This window comes from Gopherus flavomarginatus, chromosome 17, assembly GCF_025201925.1.
Source record: "Gopherus flavomarginatus isolate rGopFla2 chromosome 17, rGopFla2.mat.asm, whole genome shotgun sequence".
NCBI classification, from domain to species: domain Eukaryota; kingdom Metazoa; phylum Chordata; order Testudines; family Testudinidae; genus Gopherus; species Gopherus flavomarginatus.
Genome location: NC_066633.1, coordinates 412,322 through 435,757, shown reverse-complemented (window position 1 = coordinate 435,757; position 23,436 = coordinate 412,322). Strand labels below are relative to the sequence as shown.

Below are 23,436 nucleotides of genomic sequence, written 5' to 3'. Positions count from 1 at the left end.
TTCCACTGTCCTGAAAATCAGAGCAATAGTCTTGTATGCTAGATTGTGTAGCTATGCAAACTAGCAGCTGAAATATAGTAGAGCTGGCATGCAGGCATTCATACAACTCGTCTCTTCCTCCTCGATCGATATCCAAGGAGGTTGGCTCAGATAGCTAGAGATGCCAATTGCTTCAAGGATTAAAAGAATTTAAGGATTTCTTGACTCAAATTATATGGACTGTGTGATTGCTGTTATGTTATCTTCTGCCTGTAGTTCTGATTTATCCTAGGAAAGGCTATAGGAAACAAAGGAAACACAACTATAGTCTCCCTTCCCTAAAAACTTCCACTGACAAAGGCTTGTTGCAACTCCTAGAATCAATAGAAAAGGTTTTGTAGGACTGATGTAGATAGCAAGGACATCATTTGTTTGTTTAGAATCGGGTATTTATCTCTTCGGGGCTGTGGAGGCCAAAATATATAAAATTAGTGGCAAGTACTGACAAGGAGCCAAACAGGGTCATCACAGGATATAGATATAGGAATCTGAAGAATTTTTTTAATGTTCTTTAAAGACTTGCCTTTTCTTATGAAGAAGATGCATCAAAGAATGGCCAAAAGTAAATGAATGTGAAGCTACTGAGAGATTTGTGTAAGGCACTTTGCTCTTCTCAGCAGGTGCTCCACACCTTGCAGAGTCGTACACTAGAGTAAGTTTCTACAGGATATGCCAAACTAAATGTATAGAGTAGAACAGAAGGGACAATTCTGCACATTTCAAACACATAGTATGCGCCTTAAAAATGTCATCATTTACCAGCAGCTGCCACAGTGACCTCTAAGTTACCACTGGTATTCCTAGCCTAAATATTAGAAGATTTGTTATCTATGATCTTTTAGAATGACCACATTTCAAAGCATGTAGATAACAAGGGATGTGTTATCCAGCTACTGTGGAAAATGCAGTTTAAAGAAATTCCAGTCAGAAACTGCAAAAAGATGAGGACTAATTTCTCCCTCTTTGGCTTGCAGCTTGTGACTTACGACATTGGGGTACTTGAGAGAAATAAAGAACAGATTGACATTTAATCCATGGGTCTAAAACTCTGAGCCACAGAAACAGGTTACAGAAATTGACTCTGTTTTCTACAGAAAGCAGGGCAGTTAAGAGATTTATAGACAGCATATAGAACTTTTAATGGTGTCAGGTTCACCCCAAGTAACTGTTTCCACAAGTATGTGGAATGCAGGGTGTGGATGAAAATGAAAACAAATTTAGAATGATGACTAGGAATTACTTTTCAGAGAGCAGTAACTCCCCCCAAATAGTTTGTTGGCAGAAAGAGTTAAAGCACCAAATTAATTTTAATCTCCTCCCAAGAAATACACATACAGTTTAATATCACTAGATAACAGATACAGATGTGTATGTGGTATAGCTCCTGTTCAGGAGAGAGGGAATGAGGACATTTATAGTCAGGGAAGCAAATGTTTTGTTTAAGTAACTGGTTTGGGCCAACTGAAGAACATTACAGATCAGACTGCCATTTTTAACTACTTCTCCAAACTCCTTTTATCAGAACGGGCATGAAAAAGGTAGTGCCAGTGGTCTGACTGGGCTCTAGATGGTTATGCCATCACTCCTCCTCCTTACTATTTCCTTGTTGGAAAAAGGAGCATCCTTTCTCTTCTGGTGAGGGGATCACATCACAGTTTTCCAACTGGACTGTTGGGAGGTACATACTGGGAGATATCATCAGGTCTATCAGAAAAACATTACAAAAAGCGGGGGGTGGTGGTGGTAAGGGGGACATGGTCTTTCCTATCTTTTAATGCAAAATGTGTATATTTGAGCATATTTTTAAGAGAAGATAGATAGCCCCAGTCTTTTGGTTTCTTGGAGGACTACCAACATTTCACGTTTGAAATGGATTCCTTCTTACCTCTCATTGGCCCGGTGTCTAAGTCTCTTCCTTTTTCAACAAGTGCATATGATTTTTCACCAGATCAGCCTTTTCTCCCCAAGCAGTTGAAAGCCTTTACAAAATACCTTTGGGAAGCTAGACAGATTCAGACTGGAAATAAGTTGTAAATATTTGACAGTGAGAATAATTAACCATTGGAACAGTTTACCAAGGTTTGAGGTGGATTTTCCATCACTGACCATTTTAAAATCAAGATTGGATGTTTTTCTAACTGATCTGCTGTAGGAATAATTTGTGGAATGTTCTCTGGCCTGTGTTATACAGGAGGTCAGACTAGATTATCACAATGATCCCTTCTGGCCCTGGAAGCTATGAATAATGTAACCTCTTTCTTCCAAATATGGCAGTGCTTTCGGGTGGTGTAGAGGAGGCAGGTATAGCTGGGTTGGGAGGAGGTGTTGGGGGAGGAGATGGATGTTATTAAGTACTCTTCTGTCTCAGAGAGGGATTGTGAAAAGTGCAAGTGTTGGATGTGATCTTCCAAACACCATCTTGGCTGTTCAGAATTGCACTGTGAGACTGAAAAAGTTGTAAAAATGCACAGTAATGAAGAATCATGTGTACCAGACATGTGAACACGAGAAAACTCTTGCAAATTCCCAGCATCTTCTAAAATAGAATAAGTTTGCCAGTCTGTCTCCTTCTGGGAAACTATAGCGTAACAAATTTCAGTGAGCCACATGGCTTTTCTTCAATTCCCATTACCACACTTCCCATTACTACTTGTGCTATTATGTAATTCATGGCTATAAATGACAGGAGTGAGACTTTGGTGTATACTAAAGAGCACATGAGGACATTTAGTCTTCAGGAAAGAATTGACATTTTCCCAGATTGAATTATTACCAATTTTCTGTTAAAAGTAGTGGGTTATACTTAGGTCAAGTACCAGCACATTTGTGTAAGTTATCCCAAGTGAGGAATTGTCTTCCCTACACATACTTAAACAGAATGCTAGAACTATATATTAATGCTTGGTGATTACTGCAAAGCTATCCCATATCTCTGAGGCAGGGGGGTTCACTCTATATGTGCTTTATGCAATATATGGTTTCTCCCTCTGTAGAAAAAAAGTACTTTTGACTAGCGTGGCTGCAGTTTCTGTTAATGGTTGGAATTTATCAAGACAGTTTAATATGATAAAACACACAAGTGCAGCCACATCAGCCAACTAGCTTAATTTCTGAAACCTTAGAATGCTCTTTCCATGGCACAGTAGGAAAACATGGAAAAATGTCTTTCATCATAAATGCTCTCAAAAAAGAAAATGGAAAGTTAAATATGGAAATGTGGCAAATTTTTATGCTGCACAAATTATTTTCCTGCCCAGAAGAATTTTCCTTTCTTTGTTATGTGACAAATAAAGCTGTGCTGGGAGCACTAACTCTAGCACACAACACATAAAACAGCTTAGGAAGATACAGCAAATAGAAACCTCTGTTTAGATGACCTTCCACATACCAGAAGTCATGCTTCAAGTGCTATAGCAAAATCAAAATGGGTCAATGCCTTTGACACATTGTAATGGTTGCAGTAGTGATCGCTATAGTAAAGAATGCATAATAATTTCCAGCCTAATCCATTTTGAATATTGCACTCTGTGCAAGCTCAGTATATTTTGTATGACTTTTTCTCACTGTACTCATGAAGTCTTCTGTCTGCTCCCTTGATGTTAATGAGAGGTTTGTCATTAATTTGAGTGGGAGCAGAAGGCTGGTCTGTGCTAACTTAGCTGCACGGTTTAAAACAAAATGAGAGGAGGTGCACATTGAATAAGGTGAGATATCTATTGAGACCTTGCCTCTTTGCTGACACAACTTCACATAGCAGTGTCTGCCAATAATGCCCTGGGGTGTGGATCCCCAGACTTGGACATAAAATCATAATATGGCTTCAGAGTAACATACTTAGACCATTTTCTTTTGTGTGGTGGACAGTATATGCTGGGCCATTTGTTAACTTGATAAGTACTGTACTCTTGTATATATTTGTACATTATTTCAAAACTGGAAGAGTAGATACAAAGTTGCAATGTTTTTGTACTGAGCACTCAGGAACAGTAAATGTTGAAAAGATTGAACATCTTTCTGAAAAGCTGAGGTTGGTTGGGGTGGGGTATAGGGTGCCAATCAAACCATGGAATCTGCAGTCAGACCCTGTGCCTTGGCAGAGACCTGTCGATTTCAGTAAGTCTGTGTGAAAGTTCAGAGGGTTGCTTCATAGTTCCCATTGCATGATCAGAACTTTAGCTTACAGATTTCTCAAGGTGATTTCATGCCAATTTGCCAGTTGAAATGCAAGACAGTGCTGTAGATAATTAGAAAGGTGCTGGTACTGTTGTTAGCCAAGCCTGTGTGTTAACAAGTCTCTATAATCTGTATGAAAAAGGGTAATTCATGGGAAGCCAAATGGATTTTCTAGGTTATAGCTGGATACTCAGGTTGTATTTAAGAAACATTTCAACAAATGAAAGGCGATGGCCGTTTATTTTTTATTTAATGTTTGTATTTACTGTAATTCTTCTGCTCTTATCCAGTTTTTTAAGCCTGCAGTTTTGACATGGCTAAAAAAACTGCATAGGATTTGGCCACAAGTTAAGTGAAGATACAGAATTATAGAATCTGCAGACTAAATAATCCCAGTTGCCTCAGTCTCTCCTCATAAGTCATGTGCTCTGTTCTTCCTAATAATTTTTGTTGTCCTCCGCTGGACTCTGTCCAATTTTTCCACATCCTTCTTGTAGTGTGGGGCCCAAAACTGGACACCGTACTCCAGATGAGGCCTCACCAATGCCAAATAGAGGGGAATGATTTGTCACTCGATCTGGGGGTGGGTGGTTGGGTACTAGGGTGACCAGATGTCATGATTTTATATGGACAGTCCCGATTTTGGGGTCTTTTTCTTATATGGGCTTCTATTACCCCCAACCCCCTGTCCCTGATTTTTCACACTTGCTGTCTGGTCACCCTAGTGGGTACAGTATTTCTTCTTTATTAATCTGCTACTTTTCCTGTGAAGCAAAGGACAGGTCATTTTCTGATTCCATTACCCTGATTCTCCATGATTCAGCACCTTGTGTTGTCATTTATACCAGTGCAAATTGTGTGTAAAATGCTACCAAATCAGAATGATACAGCCTGATTCTGCATTACACTAAGGCAACTTTATATTGCTCTAGCCATCTAAAGGGCCTTAAAGTGGGAGTAAATGTAATTTACATCCACTTTAAAGTCACGTTATGTTGCCAGAGTGGTGTAAAATGGCCTTTAGTATAAAAGAGAATTGGAACCTTAAAGTTTTAATCCTACTTTGCACTGGCGTATATGAATTAGGCCCTATGAGTCTCTCTAAAATATTGCATGGGGTGACTGCATGGTTGCTTTACCTTCGTAAACTTGTTTTTTTCCGTTGGTCAAGAAAAGTGTCCTCAAAAATCAGACAAACCCAACAGTTGCTTATGCATTTTCTCTTCTCAGCATCTACTGAGTACTTCTTAACCTGATCGCTCTAACTTCTAGATTCAAATGTTTAGTGCAAGTCCTGTCCTTTTTTCTTTCCTTTGTTTTCTATCCCCAACCATTTATATTTGCCCGAACAAAAAAATTAGTTTAGTTCTATGAGGGGAAGGTTTTATTCTGGAGACAATTGGAGATGCTATTGCCATCTATTAATTGAAATTTTTATTACTATTTGTGTATTTTGTGAGGTTCTAACCATTTTTGCATTCACTTACTGGGAATTATACAGATTAGATCTTGCTTTCTTAATGTAGATTAGAGTTCTAAGTTTGATATCGTTACTGAATCATGGCAAATTTGTGACTGCAGTGAAAGATATCATGTTGTAAAAAGCTGTTATTTATATGTTGCCTTACTGTCTCATACATTAGAAATACTGTGTTATTCTTTCCATGGATTCTGCTGATGTACAACTTCCTCAATTGGAACTTTTTACTATATAGTTTCATCATTATATCTCATAGCTAATATAATGTTAGAACACTTAACATGTATGGGTTTTAAAGTTAAATTGCTCTTGAAGGAACATGATAGACTAGTAACTTCAGTGTGTGAATGCACATCAGTAGCAACAAGAACGTCAGAATATGCACACAGAACTGCTGTAAGAATTTTCAGAAAGCCTAAACTCCAAATGAATAAAATATTCTTTGGCTGCTAAAGGATCTGTAGCCATGTTTATCTTGGTAAGAAAATGTCAGTACCATGCTATAAGTATTATTTCTGGTAGCTTGTGTATCTGATGTGGGACAGCTGTAGAAAAGATACTAATGCTCTTCTCATCCCCAACAATCTAACCTTTCAATGTGTACGTATTGGCTAATTATAAAGAGTTACATCAAGTGATGTGTATTGTTGTGTAGGAAGATAACTCCTCGACACCATGATTATTTTAGCTCAGTGAGCTAAATTCATTCTTGGTGTAACTCAGTTATCATTTGTGAAGTTACATCAAGGAGGTATTTGGCTCATTTAATTCAAGTTTATGAACTTCTGAGCTTCTCTGTGTGGTTTCCATCCAATTCCAGTTTTGTAATCAAATATTTTACAGAAGCGCCTAACCGCAGAATAATTCCCTTGTTTACAACATAAAAAATGAACAGCTGTGTTACTAAAGATAAATGAACACATTGTGTTAGAGAAATTAATGCTGCTTATCCATTGTCAGTGGACTATTAAATGTTTCTAGTGACTTTATGCTATCAATCAATTTAGATTTCATGTGCTACATCTTTTGTTTTATTGGTCTTCAACAAGCTTTTAAAAATCACTTTCTCTTCTAACAGTGCTGTTTAAAGGGGAAGCTGGTAATGGACTAATGAGATAAATCTCTACAATTAATGTTTTTAGTAGCAGTTAGATACCATATTAAAACATTATGTAGCTCCTTTCAAGCAAGAGGATCCCAAAGCACTTCAGGGTATAGCGATCACTCATCTTGCCCTGAAATTCAGCCAACTCTGCCCTGGAATGTGGTCAAACTACTACCATAGCTTTTCAGTGAGGTAGCAAAGAGAGAACTTCTCCAGCATAAACTATAGAGACAACACTAGAGAAGCCAGGATACCGCACTTAGCAATGGTAAGGACTTAGGTTTTATATGACATCCAAGAAGATTCTTCCAGTAGCATAGTACCCATTAGTACCATGCTAAAGCATTAGTTCATGATTCTGACAGAGAAGTGTCCAATTGTAACAGTAACTGGGGCTGAAAACTTGTTTTATTTCCAGACTAAAAATACACTTGGTTAGACAACGTGGAAGACATAGATGTTTCAAGAAGTCATTTTGGTGATGTAGCAAATGGCACTGTCCTCTGAGTCAGCACTAAATTAAAAAGTAAATGAATATTCCACAAAGGTAATCCTTTCTTTGGAATTCTTGACATATCCTATCTTCTTTGTTTAGTTTTTCAGATTACAAACTCTCTGGGGCAGGGACTGTTTTCATTTTATGTCTAATAATAGCACTGAGTAAAAATCGTTAATAAGAATACTGTAGGTTCTGGAAGTTATAATACTTCAATATATTAATTAATTTTGGATATACAGTAAAATGACAACTGTTCGCCAATAGGTGAACTTTAAGTGCTAGTTAAAATAAAGGATTACCAGTTACATCTACAGGCAGATACAGGGTAATTTCATTTGGATAAGAAATTCACTGCCAATCCTGAATTGTCACGTAGCATTACTGTGTGTGTTTAAACAGAGGTGATGGCATTCCAGTGACAGGTGGAATGACTCTGTATATCTACATAGAACATCATTTTAAGTTACAAAAGCATCTTGGGATGAATTGTGTGTGCTATGTAGTCATTGTTAGTCATGGTTTTTAAAATGTAGAGAGCATCCTGTCTGCCTTTTATACAGTCTGTCATATGGTGAATCTGAATCTGTCTTGTAATGATCAGATAACTTTTTAGAGTAAAATACATGAATTTAAAATGACTTTAAGAAGGTGTGAATACTGTATTTCTCTTTTTTGCTGATTTGATCCATTGCACAAAGATCAGCAGAAGTATTACTAAACCTTAGGAATCTTTCTTAGCAGTAGCATGAGCCTCAGCAATACCTTATACTCCCTTTGTTGAATTTGTGGTTTATGTTGGGAAGCTTATCACTTTAAAATTAAAGGAACCTAGGTACGCTCATCATGGTGGTCATTTTGAGCAAACTACTGTTCAGTGGTTTCATATACTCAAGATTCTGCCTTCTTAGTTTTCATCTCAATAGTGAGGCACATTGTGTTATGACTAAGTGCAGCCTTTACTGTATACCATATACTGACATATGGAATTGACTGCATGTTCCTTACTTAGTAGACATCTCTTGGAAACTGTTAGAACACTTATATTCTTAATTCTTCCAGTATTACACAGATCTGAAGAAGAGCTCTGTGTCAGCTCAAAAGTTTGCCTCTCACACCAAGAAAAGTTTGTCCAATAACAGATACTACCTCACCTTCTTGTCTCTCTAATACCCTGGGACTGACACAGCTACAATACTGCATAGAAATCTTATATGATATTTTGTATAGCATGACATTCCATTGTTACTACTTTCTGCTTAATTGAAAGTGACTTATCCTCCAGACTCCCATATTCAAACACTGCAGAGACCATCAGTGCTACAATGAAGTTGTATTTATAGTGACACATTCTGCTTACTTTCCATTGGGAATGAAGATGGATGAAATTTGATGGTACTGTAATGGCTGTGTTGGCTGAGGTGCACTATATAAAACACTGCAATTCCAACTCATCTCAGGCCTGATTCTCATGTGTACTAGTTTACATTTACACACACACACATCAAGATTCCTTTACACTGCCAGAATGGTGGAAAGGGGAGTTAGTGTAAATGAGAATTAGGGCCCTTATTCCAAAACACGGATTAAAAAGAGTCACACTCTGAAGAGTTTTTAATATCTAGTCCTGATTGATTCAGTCTTGTTTCTTTTAATATTCTTGCCTCAGTTTGTACAGAATTTGTCTATTCCAAATACACATGAACAAGTGAATCTACAGACATATGTAGCACTAGCACAATTAAATAGATTCCCACTATGTTGTGATCTCTACAAGAAATGGACTGCCTTTAGAGATGAGAGCATTTGTTTAAGTCATTCCTTAGTCTCTCCACTGATGATGTTTTTTGGTGCCAACTGTGGCTATGTCTGCACTGCCACTTTCAACACTAAAACTTCTGTTGTTCAGGGATATGAAAAAACACACCCCTGAGTGACAAAAGGTTTAGCGCTGAAAAGTGCCAGTATAGACAGCACTCTATGCGGCTCCTGGCGATAAAGCTACCACCGCTCATTTGGGGTGGGGTTTTTTATCGCCATGGCAGCGCTGTAATGTGGGCAGTGTAGACATACCCTGTGATACTGATTTTTGTGATGTGGATATTTGTCCAGGATGAACTCAGCTGAGACCCTACAACTCGTTTCATAGGCCACTGAATGACAATCAGATAGCAATGACATCAAATCATGTTTACTTCAACTTTAAATGTTTGGAATCTTTGCTGCATAAATATCCATTTTCATACTGCAAATTAAAAGCCCTTGTTCTGTGAAGAAAAGACCTTTAAAATCAAGCATAATTCACAAGACTTGTTCTTTTCTTGGGAGTACCAGGGTATAATGAAGTGCCTTGCAGGTACACAGAAGAAAATGGGGAGGAAAGAGCGGTACACAGCTGTTTTCAGCTCTGACATCTTAAAGAATGTGCAAAAATATTGCTTTGCAGAACAGTAGTTTCAGTGCTTCTAAACAACCTCTTCTGCCACCACTTGTCATTGCCTCAGTGAGATTAGCTGATTTTCATGAATGGCTAGTAAGTGAGCAGAAAGAGTGTTCCTGGTTATATTTTGGGCTTGATTTGGAAATGTGACTTTAAGTTTGCCATAAATCCAAACCACGTGTGTTTCTTTGGTAACGATCATGTTGCACAGTATTAAAATACATTACACAGGCTACTAAACTCAGCTGGTGAGAGAAAGGAATAAACTTGTCAGTAATCCTGTAAAGGCCTGAAATGCTTGGACTCCCCATATACAAATTACACCTTACATTTTGTTGCTCTGCCTTCAAGACAGTCTTAAGATGGGGGGGAGGGGATTAATCTAACCCAGCCCCACTCTGATCAGAAATCTGAGGTCAATGAGTTATTTCTCCACATGGAGCAGTTAAGAGGAGTCCCCTCTCTTTTTTACCTGCTGTGAGCATGAAAAACACAAAGGCAGTATATTTTTGTCAGCTCTGGACTCCTGAATGCCCTTTATGAGTTCATCCTGAAGTATGCTAACATGATCAAATGCAGGTGGGGGAGCTTTGCTGCATAACCTGCTCACAGCTAATAGGGAAGCTATTGTTCATTTAACTGGGTGGTTTCCGAAGTGACCTACTTCAAATGAAAACGAGATAAGACTCATTGGCTGAGGACCCTTCCACAAATATTGTGTTTTATAACCTCCTCTTTCTAAGTCAGTTCTTCAGTTTAACAGCACAGTGTGCAGTTTTCTGCCTGGAACAAGAACAAGACCAAAATCTTAAATGTGCATGGCCTAAACATAAACATTAGTAGCAATGAAATTGTGATCACAAGCTTTATATGTGTCTGGTTTACTGCAGTGAAAATTAGCATGAGAAATTAATCTTGTGTGACTTGAACCATATTATAATATTATGTTATAGTACTGAGTATTACAATATTCAGTCAGCCTTTGTTCATGTGTCCCCTTCTTGGTTTTGATGCTACATACGGTAAACTACTCTAATTCGAAATAATTGTACACATTAAATATTCTATCCTATCGTTCATACTAAATATTTTTCAGTATTTCTTCCAAGCTATTAGTTAATTGTATAGGTTTGAAGAAGTTAAATGTATGCTCTCCATGTTTGAGAAAAAGTATCTGAGGGCTTTTATTGCTCCATAAGAAGTGAAGAATATTCAGCATAGTAATTATTGTAGAATCAGGAGTTTAGATCTATTAGCGCATTGTACATACTGTCTGCTGAAAAAAACCTTTAAAATATACAATCTTAATATTTGATGGAATAAAAGTGAATGTGGAGTGTTTTTTTGAGTTTCTCTACTATCACCAGAAAACCTGGGTTCTGACAACTCAACATTATCAGTATGACCTTCCAGTGTTTGTGTTCAGAAATGCAATAATGAAATCAAAGACCTTTCAGCTGAGCACTCTGGCATTGGGATTGTTCAAGGCTCAAATAGAGAAAATCTCCTGCTGGTTTTACGATGAGATCAGTAGGTTCAAACCATCCAATTGGCTGGAAAATCATTTTACTCTGTGAGAATGACAAGTTTGCCAGGTTTGTCCAGAGGACTTGAGCACTCATAGCTCTCTGTTTTAAAAATTTACCATCAGTGCTGCAGAAATTATCATGATTAATTGATTACGCTCCCTCATCCAAACATATAAGCATTTAGCCCTGTTTTTCACCCTTCAGCAAACTGATTTCACAATAGCCTTAGCAGTTTGGTGTTTTAGGTGTTTTATTCATATTATTACAGAGAAGAGCAATATGACAAAGGTGGAAGCCACACCTCTTCCTTTCCCTCCCATTTAAACTCCTCCAGGTAACATATAACTGAGTTTAGCCTCTTCCAAAGCTTTACTAGATACCAAAGTCTCTCAAAACTTTCTGAGAAGGACCAATCCATATATTCCGAATTGTCCAATACATTCTCCTCCCATTCAGTGAAAAAATATTTGGATTCCCTACAATTAACCATATCTCCTCGTTGATTTTTTTTCTACTGCTGTCAGATTCACTTTGATTCAATCCTACAATACCCAGGACCGGCGCTAGGGTTTCTCACGCCCTAGGCGCACGGCCATTTCGCCACCCCCCGTGCTGATCCCGCAGCTCCGGTGGAGCTGCCACACTCATGCCTGCGGAGGGTCCGTTGGTCCGTGGCTCTGGCGGAGCTGCCGCAGGCATGCCACCGTAGCCGCGCGAGCAGCTGACCATCCACATGTATGACTGCGGCAGCTCAACAGGAGCTGCCTGCCGCCTCCCGGCAAAATGCCGCCCCCTGAATAATCCTGGTGCCCTAGGCGATTGCCTAGGCTGCCTAAATGGTAGCGCCGGCCCTGACAATACCGAAAAAGACGTCAGCTGTACTAACACTCTATGATGGATCAACTGAATAAATACCAGCTGTCATCCATTTAATGAGCCTTCTTTGAATCGAGAATGGAAATTTCACCTATGCCCCTGCACTTTCTTCAGCTCACTGAGGGCATTCCATTTGTAGGGGGTCATCATTGATCTGCAAGGCACCACCCTTCCTTTCAAATGCCTGCACAAGTCCTGCTTCAGCCACAATGTCTGAGGGGTAGCTGTGTAGAGTCAGTATTTATGTATTTATGACAATATAACACTGACAAAAATAGTGAACGTATATAAAAGTTGTATACATCATCTTTTCCTCCACCTATCATATATTGCTTGTCTTTAGCTTGCAATCCCTTAGAAGCATAAGTGTCGACTCCATGGGTGCTGTGCCCTGGAGCACCCATGGAAAAAAATTGGTGGGTGCTGAGCACCCACCAGCAGCTCCCCGTGGCCCCGTCCTTCCCCCCTGCTCCAAGTCACCTCCGCCGCGAACGTGTCGCCACGTCCTGCTTCTCTTTCCCAGCCCTTGTGTCGCGACACAGCTGATTCACAGGGCAGGGAGGAGGGGGAACACTGCATGCTGGGGGAAAAGGGGCTGAGGCAGGGATTTGGGGGAAGGGATCCAATGGGGCAGGGAGGGGGCAGAGTTAGGGCGGGGACTTTGGGGATGGGGTTGTAATGGGGGCAGGGATGGGGTGGAGTTGAGGCAGGGAAACGGGTGTGGGAGGTGGGCACCCACCAGCACTGGAGAAAGTTGGCGCTGCTGCTTACAGGCAGATACATTCCCTGTCCCAGTATTTGTACTGATTGTTGCCTCTGGATGCTACTATAATACAAATATTAAATAAAATAAAATGACAGGCACATTATTATTAAAATATTAATCCACAGCTGCCTAATCCTTTCCCCCATAAAACTATGGTTTTGCTTGTTGAATCACAAACATAGTGAGTATCTCTGCTAGCACATATGAAAAAGACCAGCCTCAACATGACTTGTTACAAGTCTGTTTTGCACTAAGCAAATAGTATATAAACTGGTTTCTACCTTTAAATACACAGCATCCTGTAGACTCTGATCTGCAAATATTATTATTGACTTTTTTATGTCAAAAGTTTCACTATTAGTAGTTTTATAGGCATTAGTTTGTATCCATTTCTAACCATTATCAGTTGTGCTGGGTTTTATGCTGTATATGTAAATTACATACAAAAATGTGTTCAAAGTTGTATAGGTTGTAAAGTCATGAACTTCAAAGTTAGGAAATGCTACTATTACGGTTGTCTATGCAACTTTAATTCTCCCCTCTTACGCTTCCAAACTGTGTGTGACAAGTCTCACTCAGGCTGAGGTTTTGTGGGAAAAATAGAATTTCATCATGTAGTTAAAGTACACCTCTATCTCAATATAATGCGACCTGATATAACACAAATTTGGATATAACACGGTAAAGCAGTGCTCTGGGGGGGCGCGGCTGCACGCTCAGGTGGATCAAAGCAAGTTCGGCATAACGCGGTTTCACCTATAACATAGTAAGGTATTTTGGCTCCCGAGGACAGCGTTATATCAAGGTAGAGGTGTATATGCAATTTGTGTACTATTTACATTTCAAATGCCTTGTGGTCTTACTGAATTCTGTGCTGCATATGGAGCTGCTTTAATTATTCCCAGAGAAGTTGGGTGTGTGTGTTTCTATTTACAGTTATAAGAGAGATGCGATTTCTTTGACCTATTAATGACTTTCAGGAAAATGCTGCATATTGACAGTAATTAAAATTAACATTTGTTGAATTTATTTTCTTCTTATCTTCAGTGTTATTGGAGGTAATGTGTATTATTCCGAATTGGCTTATCTGCCAAGTGTGTTTAGCAAGGCTTTGTGATGCTATCATATGAAACTGAATATAGTTATGGATGTATTGCATAAGGCCCTGCTATCATGTAAGAGATCCGAACTCTGTAGATCACAATTTGATTTCATCTCATCTGTCTGAAGCACATCTATAATATCTATCTATAAGAATAGAGATATCAGACTGCCACATTCTGCCCCTGGGTGCATATACCTCTCTACCTGTGGCCTCAGTCTGAGCTGCCTATGTCTATCAAAGAGCAGCATTTGGCCCAGTCCATAAAATGCTTTGGGACCCATTTGGATGAAAAGCATCACAGAAATGTGAATAATTATAATTTTTGGTAATAAAATTACCAAATTTCTGTGATCATTGAAAACCCCCAGGACCTTAGCATAGCAATGTCAGGTGCTATTTTCCGGTAAATGTAGAAATTCATCAGTTAACACTAGACCACCTTATTTAAGAACATAAGAACATCATCAAAATATAAGAATGGCCATAGTGGGTCAGACGAATCTAGCCCAGTCTTCCGACTGAAGCACCTGGCATTGGCCACTAAGGGAGTGAACAGATCAGGGCAATCACAAGTGATCCATCCCCTGTCATCCAGTCTCAGCATCCGGCAGTCAGAGGCTAAGGGACATCCAGAACATGGAGTTGCAACCCTGACCATCCTGGCTAATATCCATTGATAGAGGATAGGTCTATGATGGATGAGTTGTCCAGGATGGGTTGTAGGTCCCTGATGATGCGTTGGAGAGGTTTTAGCTGGGGACTGTATGTGATGGGGGACTGTATGTTTGCAAGACAAACCCAAGAAAGAAACCAACAGGACTCCACTGGCCATCACATACAGTCCCCAGCTAAAACCTCTCCAACGCATCATCAGGGACCTACAACCCATCCTGGACAATGATCCCACACTTTCACAGGCCTTGGGTGGCAGGCCAGTCCTCGCCCACAGGCAACCTGCCAACCTGAAACATATTCTCACCAGTAACTGCACACTGCACCATAGTAACTCTAGCTCAGGAACCAATCCATGCAACAAACCTCGATGCCAACTCTGCCCACATATCTACACCAGCGACACCATCACAGGACCTAACCAGATCAGCCACACCATCACCGGTTCGTTCACCTGCACGTCCACCAATGTAATATACGCCATCATATGCCAGCAATGCCCCTCCGCTATGTACATCGGCCAAACTGGACAGTCACTACGGAAAAGGATAAACGGACACAAATCAGATATTAGGAATGGCAATATACAAAAACCTGTAGGAGAACACTTCAACCTCCCTGGCCACACTATAGCAGACCTTAAGGTGGCCATCCGCAGCAAAAAACTTCAGGACCAGACTTCAAAGAGAAACTGCTGAGCTTCAGTTCATCTGCAAATTTGACACCATCAGCTCAGGATTAAACAAAGACTGTGAATGGCTTGCCAACTACAAAACCAGTTTCTCCTCTCTTGGTTTTCACACCTCAACTGCTAGAACAGGGCCTCATCCTCCCTGATTGAACTACCTCATTATCTCTATCTTGCCTGCATAAATATATCTGCCCCTGGAAATTTCCACTACATGCATCTGACGAAGTGGGTATTCACCCACGAAAGCTCATGCTCCAAAATGTCTGTTAGTCTGTAAGGTGCCACAGGACTCTTTGCTGCTTTTACAGATCCAGACTAACACGGCTACCCTTCTGATACTTAATCATTTAGCCACTCTTAAATGGTAACAGCTACAAGCACTATTAAATCACTTCATATTGAAAACCTAAAATTGCTCCCCTTTGTGTTACTAACCCTTAGAGATAACCAACCCTTAGGGCCAACCAAAGACTTGCGATTATGTACAAATTAATCAAATGAGGCAAATTTGAAGAAAAGTACTTTCATTGAAGTCGAGGATTTTTCATTCTTCGGGATCATGCAGTATCAGGCCCTTAGTAACTTGCCAAATGCATGGAGATAATTCCATAATATTTTCTAAGGTGAACACAACATTTAAAAAAAAAACAAGGAGTCCTTGTGGCACCTTAGAGACTAACAAATTTATTAGGGCATAAGCTTTTGTGGGCTAAAACCCACTTCATCGGATGCATGGAGTGAAAATTACAGGAGGGGTATAAATACATGAAAGGATGGGGGTGCTTTACCAAGTGTGAGGTCAGTCTAATGAGATAAATCAATTAACAGTGGGATACCAGGGGAGGAAAAATAACTATTGAAGTGGTAAGAGAGTGGCCCATTACAAACAGTTGACAAGAGAAGGTGTGAGTAACAGTAGGGAGAAATTAGTGTTGGGGAAATGAGGTTTAGGTTTTGTAATGACCCAACCACTCCCAGTCTTTATTCAGGCCTAATCTGATGATATCCAGTTTGCAAATTAATTCCAGGTCTGCAGCTTCCCATTGGAGTCTGTTTTTGAAGTGTTTTTGTTGAAGAATTGCCACTTTTAGATCTGTTATTGAGTGACCAGAGAGATTGAAGTGTTCTCCTACTGGTTTTTGAATGTTATGATTCCTGATGTCAGATTTGTGTCCACTTATTCTTTTGCATAGAGACTGTTTGGTTTGACCAATGTACATGGCAGAGTGGCATTGCTGGCACATGATGGCATATATCACATTGGTAGATGCCACAAGGACTCCTCGTTGTTTTTGCTGATACACACTAACCCGGCTACCATTCTGAAACCTGACAACATTTTAAAGAAGTGTATACCCTGAAGTTTGGCCTGTTCTGTATAAGAGAAATTCTTCCTTGTAAGTGTACGTTGTCCAAAGTTTTCTATGTTCTTGTCACAGAACTGATGTCCAAATTTTACATTTTTGATTACACAAAACTCAAGCTATTTGCTGTTAATAATCTCCCCATTTGTTCAATGGAAAAGGCACAGGTGGATTGATGGTGGTTCCTCAGTGTTCTGTTTGTCGGTACTTATATGACTATTTCTTTATAAAATATTTGATTAATCTTTAATTTCAGGAATATATCTCTTGGATTTAATCTACATCGATTCTGCATATCCTGCATCTGGCAGCATCATGGAAAATGAACAAAGATCCAATCAAATGAACAATATTCTCCGAATAATAGCTGATTTGCAAGTCTCCTGTAGCTATGGTTGGTAATTTTTGTCTTGTTGGTATTGTAAAGTCTTCATTCATATTAATATAATAAATCATTAGGAGATGTCTGCCTTATATGAAGAGGGACATGAGGATAATGTAAGTGAATAGAGTGATGCACTACTAAACTGCTTTACTTCTGTTCCTGTATAACTTCAGTTTTAATACCAAATTAGACAGTTGAATCATAATATGTGTTCTCTGTTAATGGAACTAGTGTGCAAGCTTTGTTAGAACAGTGTGTTTCATATGCAGGCTAAAACTTAAGTATTTAGTGAACCAGGGCTCTTGCATTTGGATTTTACTAGACTAACACTCTGGTTGATTTTTATTTATTTTTATTTTAATTCTTGTTCTTTGTTTTTGCTTTATTATTGTTCGGATGAGGAAAATAGGATGTTTCATTGGGACCATTTCTTGCCTGGATGAACTGGAGTCCCTGCTCCTCATGGAATCAAGTGACTCTCCATACCAAGACCCTGATCTCCAGACCGCCACTGTCCTCTGGTATCGCAGGACTCTCCACCCTTTTCTGGGGGTGCTCCTCCATTGAACAATATTGAGGAGGATGAAGAAGACTTCCAGTCAGTCTGTTCTATTTTTGTTCAGGGTTCTCTGACATATCCTTTCAGGAACCCATTCTTTGACAGTTACAGGGCAGGAACCCATTCTTTGACAGTCAACAAGGGTGGGGGAAACCAACCCTGCATTCCACCCCCCACTCCTCTATGCCACCTCCAATGGCCATACTGGGCCTTTGGCTGCTTATTGGCAGCAATTTGCCAGACCTCTGGTACCATCTCGTAAGGAGGCTACAGTCAAATACTCCTCTCCTCCTCAAACAGCCCCCACACCGGAGAAATTTACAGAGCAGGAGGTTAGGTTGGATAAAGAAGCCACCTCTCAAATATCTGTTGCATCTTCATCTCCAAATAAGGGGTTATGCCTCTGCCACCTTCCATGGCCAATGATTTTTGGAAATTTCAAGATCTCATAAAGAGAGAGCAACTGATACTCTTCAAATTCCACTCAGAGATAAAGGACACGAAGCAAAAACTGTTGGATATCCTGCTGTCAGCAACACTCTCCAAGGTGGTGGTATTCATTAATGAGGCACTACAGAATCCAGCCAAGACTGTATGGAAAATACCTGCTACTGTTCCACAAAAGTGAAAATGGGCAGATAAAAAGTATTCTGTTCCCACCACCAAAAGATTCTGAGGGTTTGTTCTTCCACCTAGCTCCCTGGTGGTGGACATGATAAATGAGTGAGATAAGCAGCACTTCTCTAAATATGACAAAGACCAAAAGAGACTGGACTTTTTTGGATGGAAATCCTGTTAATTGGCTCCCCTACAATTCAGGATCACAAACTATCAGGCGATCGTCGGCAAATATAATTTTACAAACTATAATATATTACAGCCTTTATTGAACATCTGCCACAGGAACATAGGGAGGAATCCAATCCATCATTTCAGAGGGCCAGTTATTGGCCAAAACTGCTCTTCAAGCATCCTTGGATGCTGCTGACATTGCTACCAGGTGCATCTCCATGGCAGTAGTTATACACAGGGCATCATGGCTAACTCAGATTTTCCAAGAGAAGTTAGGAACACTGTTGAGGACTTCACCTTCAATGGCAGTAAACTTCCCTTGGAGACCTTGCAAACACGGATGAGTCCTTGCGCACACTGAAGGACTATAGGTCTACTTTATGATCCCTGGGCATTCATACACCTAACAAATAAGAGAGGATTTAGTATGTCACAGACTGTCCAAAGATTCTCTGGATTCTATAGATCTACTGAACCTCCCATGGAAAGACATAAATTCCAGAGAAAGAGGGCCACTCAACTGCCTTCCACGACCACCCAGTATTTTCAAAGCAATGATTTTGAGAGTCAGTCAAGCATTCAAATCCTTCCACACCTCTAGTTTCACAGCTGCATACGTTTGCCCACCTCCCTGACTTTGGAGATGGTCTTTCCTATTTGGTCTCCTTTGATTAGGAGCAATAGAGCTTCTCTTGCTGCCTCACAAAGGCAAAGAGTTTTACTTAAAGTATTTCCTTGTGCAAAAGAACAGCAGAGGATGAATACTAATTTGGATCTAAGACTTCTAAACCAGTTCATAAAGTCTCAAAAGTTCAGGAAGGTGACTCTGGCAGCTATAATTCCTTCACTGGAGGAAGTGGATTCGTTTTCAGCCCTTGACCTACAGGATACCTATTTCCATATGACGATACACCCATTGCACAGGAAATACAGTTCACTATAAGCCAGGATCATTTCCAATACCAAGTTCTTCCCTTTAGTCCTTCTTCTTCTGTCCCAAGGGTACTCTCGAAGATCCAGACAGTAGTGGCTGCTTACCTGCAACAAAAAGTGATCCTAGTCTTCCTGTACCTCAACAACTGGCTACTCAAGGGTTGTTCCTATAAAGCAATGCTATCTTCCATCCAGACAGCCCTTGCTGTGTTCCAGGAGTTGGGTCTTCAGCTAAACGAAAAATAATCTTTGTTAACTCTTGTACAGAAGATACAGTTTATAGGGTTATGTGGTGGGGCAATGACTCACCAGCACGGCACCTCCTGCTGGTTGTCCAGGGAATTAGCACTTTTCCAGTTCTGGGGCCCCCTCTGCTGGCTGATGTTTCACCTGCTGTTGGCCCCCATGTACCTTCCACACCCCAGTGCCCTTTGCCCAGGGGTTCTGCCCTCTGCAGTACCCCCTCTCTCTGTGTCTCCCCTCCCAGGGGAACCTGCAACCCCCTATCTCCATCTTGCCTCAGTAGCTACTGCTAGTCACATCTAGCCCCTGCTCCCTGGGGCAGACTGCAGTCTGTATGCCACTCATTGTCAGCAAGTGGAGTTTGGACCAGCCGCCTCTGCCTATTTCTGGGCTACCCCTCTGCAGCCCTAGTACCCTTTTGTGGGCCCTTAGGTTGGCCTGCAGCCTGGGGCTTTGCTAGGCTGGAGCTCCCCAGCTCCCTCTGCCCTTTCCCAGCACTGCTCCACCCTAGGTACCCTTGTCAGCTTCCCAGGCAGCCAGGTCCTTCTTTCTCTGAAAGCTAGAGAGAGAATCTCAGTCTCTGGCCCTCAGCCCTCTTATAGGACGAACTGTGGTCTGATTGGGGTGTGGCCCCACCTGTGGCTGCTTCCCCAAATCAGCCTAGCTTTTCCCCCACCGCAGCCCTCTCCCAGGGCTGTTTTAAGCCCTTCAGGGCATGAACAAGGTGACCACCCTGCTACAGGGTGCCTTTAGAGTTGTTGACAGCCAGGGCTTACCTTCCCTTAGACAGATTTTTAACTTTGTCAAGTCTGGTATAGGTAATTCAGGGAAACCCTCAGACCACAGTAAGGAATTTTCTTCACTCCTGGGATAACATGGCATCTTGCACCTTTTTAACCAATCATGCAAAGTTATGTCTCTGCCACTTCCAGGGCTGGCTCAGAATGACCTATTCTCCAGCCAGACACACCTTGAACAGACAGATGATAGTTCCTCTACAAGTGAGGAATTCTTTAGATTGGTGGAAAAATCAACTCAATATCAGTGCAGGCAATTCCTTTCTGTTGTCCAGCCCCATCAATAACTTTAACAGATGGATTAGTGTTGGGGATGGGGAGCTCACCTCAATACCTTCACAACTCAGGGCAGATGAACAACTCAGGAAACCAATCTCCACATCAGTGCACTGGAACTCAGGGCTGCCTTCATTTCCTACCCCTCTTCAGAGGCAAATCAATCAGGGTCATGACGAACAATACATCCAGCATGTTCTGTCCCAACAAGCAGGGAGGAGCAAGATTCCCCTCTCTGTGCACTGAAACCATTAAATTAGGGAACTGGTGCATAGCTTATCGAATCCAGATTTCACTGGTCTACCTCCCAGGTATTCAGAACACCACAGCAGATGTTTTCAGAAGACACTTCTCCCAGGACTCCAAACTCTCATATTCTCTACAACATATTCCAAAGATAGGGAGTGCCAGAGGTGTCTCTCTTTGACATCTCCAGGAATCAAAAGTGTCCTCTTGTCTGCTCGAGAGAAGTCTGAGCCACCACGCTTTGGGAGACACCTTTCTTCTATCTTGGAGGAAGGGTCTGTTCTATGCATTTACCTCTCCACAGCTGATATGAAGGGTGGTGAACAAAATCAGACAGATAGGGCCAGAGTTGTCCTTATAGAGCTGACCTGGCTGAAACAAGCTTGGTACCCTTCTCTGCTTCATTTATGTGTCCAACCACCAGTCAATCTTCCGACCACTCCTCATCTCATCTTATAGGCTATGGGTTGCCTGCTTCACCCCAACCTAGGGGTTCACCACCTCAGGGGATGGTACCTTGTTCGTTCATGGGTTAGTATCCTCCTGCTCTGCAGAAGTGCAAAAAGTAGAAAGAAGTCAGTCTGTACTACTTACTTGCAGAAACGGAAGAGATTCTTCCTTTGGTGATATTGCCAATGCCTTCTGCCTGAATTGGTGCCACATTCAGTCATCACAGAATCATAGAAATGTAGCATTGAAAGGGACCTCAATAAGTTGTGGGGGAGGTTTAGGTTGGATATTAGGAAAAAAAAATTTTCAGTAGGAGGGTGGTGAAGCACTGGAGTGGGTTCCCTAGGGAGGTGGTAGAATCTCCTTCCTTAGAGGTTTTTAAGGTCAGGCTTGACAAAACCCTGGCTGGGATGATTTAGTTGGGGATTGGTCCTGCTTTGAGCAGGGGGTTGGACTAGATGACCTCCTGAGGTCCCTTCCAACCCTAATTTTCTATGATTTTAAGTTATCTAGTCCAGTCCTCTGCACTGAGGCAAGATTATCTAGGCCATCTCCGACAGGTGTTTGTGTAACCTGTTCTTAAAAACCTCCAATGATGGAGATTCCACATCCACCCTAAGTAATCTGTTTCAGTGCTTGACTACGTTTACAATTAGTAAGTTTTTCCTAATGTCTAACCTAAATCTCCCTTGATACAGTTTAAGCCCGCTACTATTTGTCCTGTCTTCAGTGGTAAGGAGAACAATTTATCACCTTCCTCTTTACAACAACCTTTTACATACTTGAAGACTATTATCTTTTTCCCTCTCAGTCTTCTCTTCTCCACACTAAACAAACCCATTTTTTTCAGTGTTTCCTTGCAGGTCGTGTATTCTAAATCTTCATTTTTGTTGCTCTTCTCTGAACTTTCTCTAATTTGTCCACATCTTTCCTGAAGTGTGATGCCCAGAAGTGCACACAGTACTCCAGCTGAAGCTTTAACGGTGCTGAGTAAAATTGAAGAATTACTACTACTTTCTTGCTTACAACGTTCCTGCTAATATATCCCAGAATATGTTTGCTTTTTTTTGCAACAGAATTATATTGTTGACTTGTATTTAGTTTGTGATCCACTATGACGCTCAGATCCCTTGATTCAATACTCCTTCCTAGGCAGTCATTTCCTATTTTATATGTGTGCAACTGATTATTCCTTCCTAAGTGGAGTACTTTGCATTTGTCCTTACTGAATTTCATCCTATTTAATTTGGACCATTTCTCCAGTTTGGCAAGATCATTTTGAATTCTAATCCTATCCTCAAAAATATATGCTATCCCTCCCAGTGTGATATCATCCACAGACTTTATAAGTGTACACTCTATGCCATTATCCAAATCATTTTTGAAGATATTGATTAGAACCCAACCCTGGACAGATCCTTGCTGGACCCCACTTGATATGCCCTTCCAGCTTGACCGAGAACCATTGCTATTACTACACCCTATGTATGGTTTTCCAGCCAATTGTGCACCCGCCTTATAATAGATTCATCTAGGCTATATTTCTCTAGTTTGTTTATGAGAAAGTCATTTGAGACAATGTCAAACGCCTTACTAAAGTCAAGATATATGACATCTGCTGCTTCATCTTTGTCAACAAGGCTTGTTACCTTTTCAAAGAAGGCTATTAGGTTGGTTTCACATGACTTGTTCTTGAAAAATCCATGTTGTCTGTTACTTATCTTATTTTTTGCTAGGTGCTTACAAATAGAATGTTTGATTATGTGCTAGATTATCTTTCTGTGTGCTGAAGTTTATCTTTATGTCCACATCCTAAATTCATGCCTAAGGTATTATCAGAGTTCCATCTTAATCAATCTATTTATCTCCCAATGTGTTTTCCCGTACCACTTAGGTCTCTGCAAGAGACCAGTTTTCATACCTTGAATGTTAGAAGGGCTTTGGCTTGCTACTTAGATAGGAGCAAACGAATTAGAAAGTCATCTAGGCTGTTCATCTGCTTTGCAAATATATCGAAGG

General features: G+C 40.6%; 1 protein-coding gene across 1 annotated transcript in view; it reads left to right on the top strand.

Moving 5' to 3' along the window:
* RALGPS1 (Ral GEF with PH domain and SH3 binding motif 1) overlaps positions 1 to 23,436 on the top strand; it is a 356,681-nt gene that overhangs the window by 226,936 nt on the left and 106,309 nt on the right. The window contains exon 11 of the mRNA XM_050926720.1: positions 16,993 to 17,130. Within this exon, the coding sequence (XP_050782677.1) occupies positions 16,993 to 17,130 (138 nt within the window). The remainder of the gene's footprint in view (positions 1 to 16,992; positions 17,131 to 23,436) is intronic.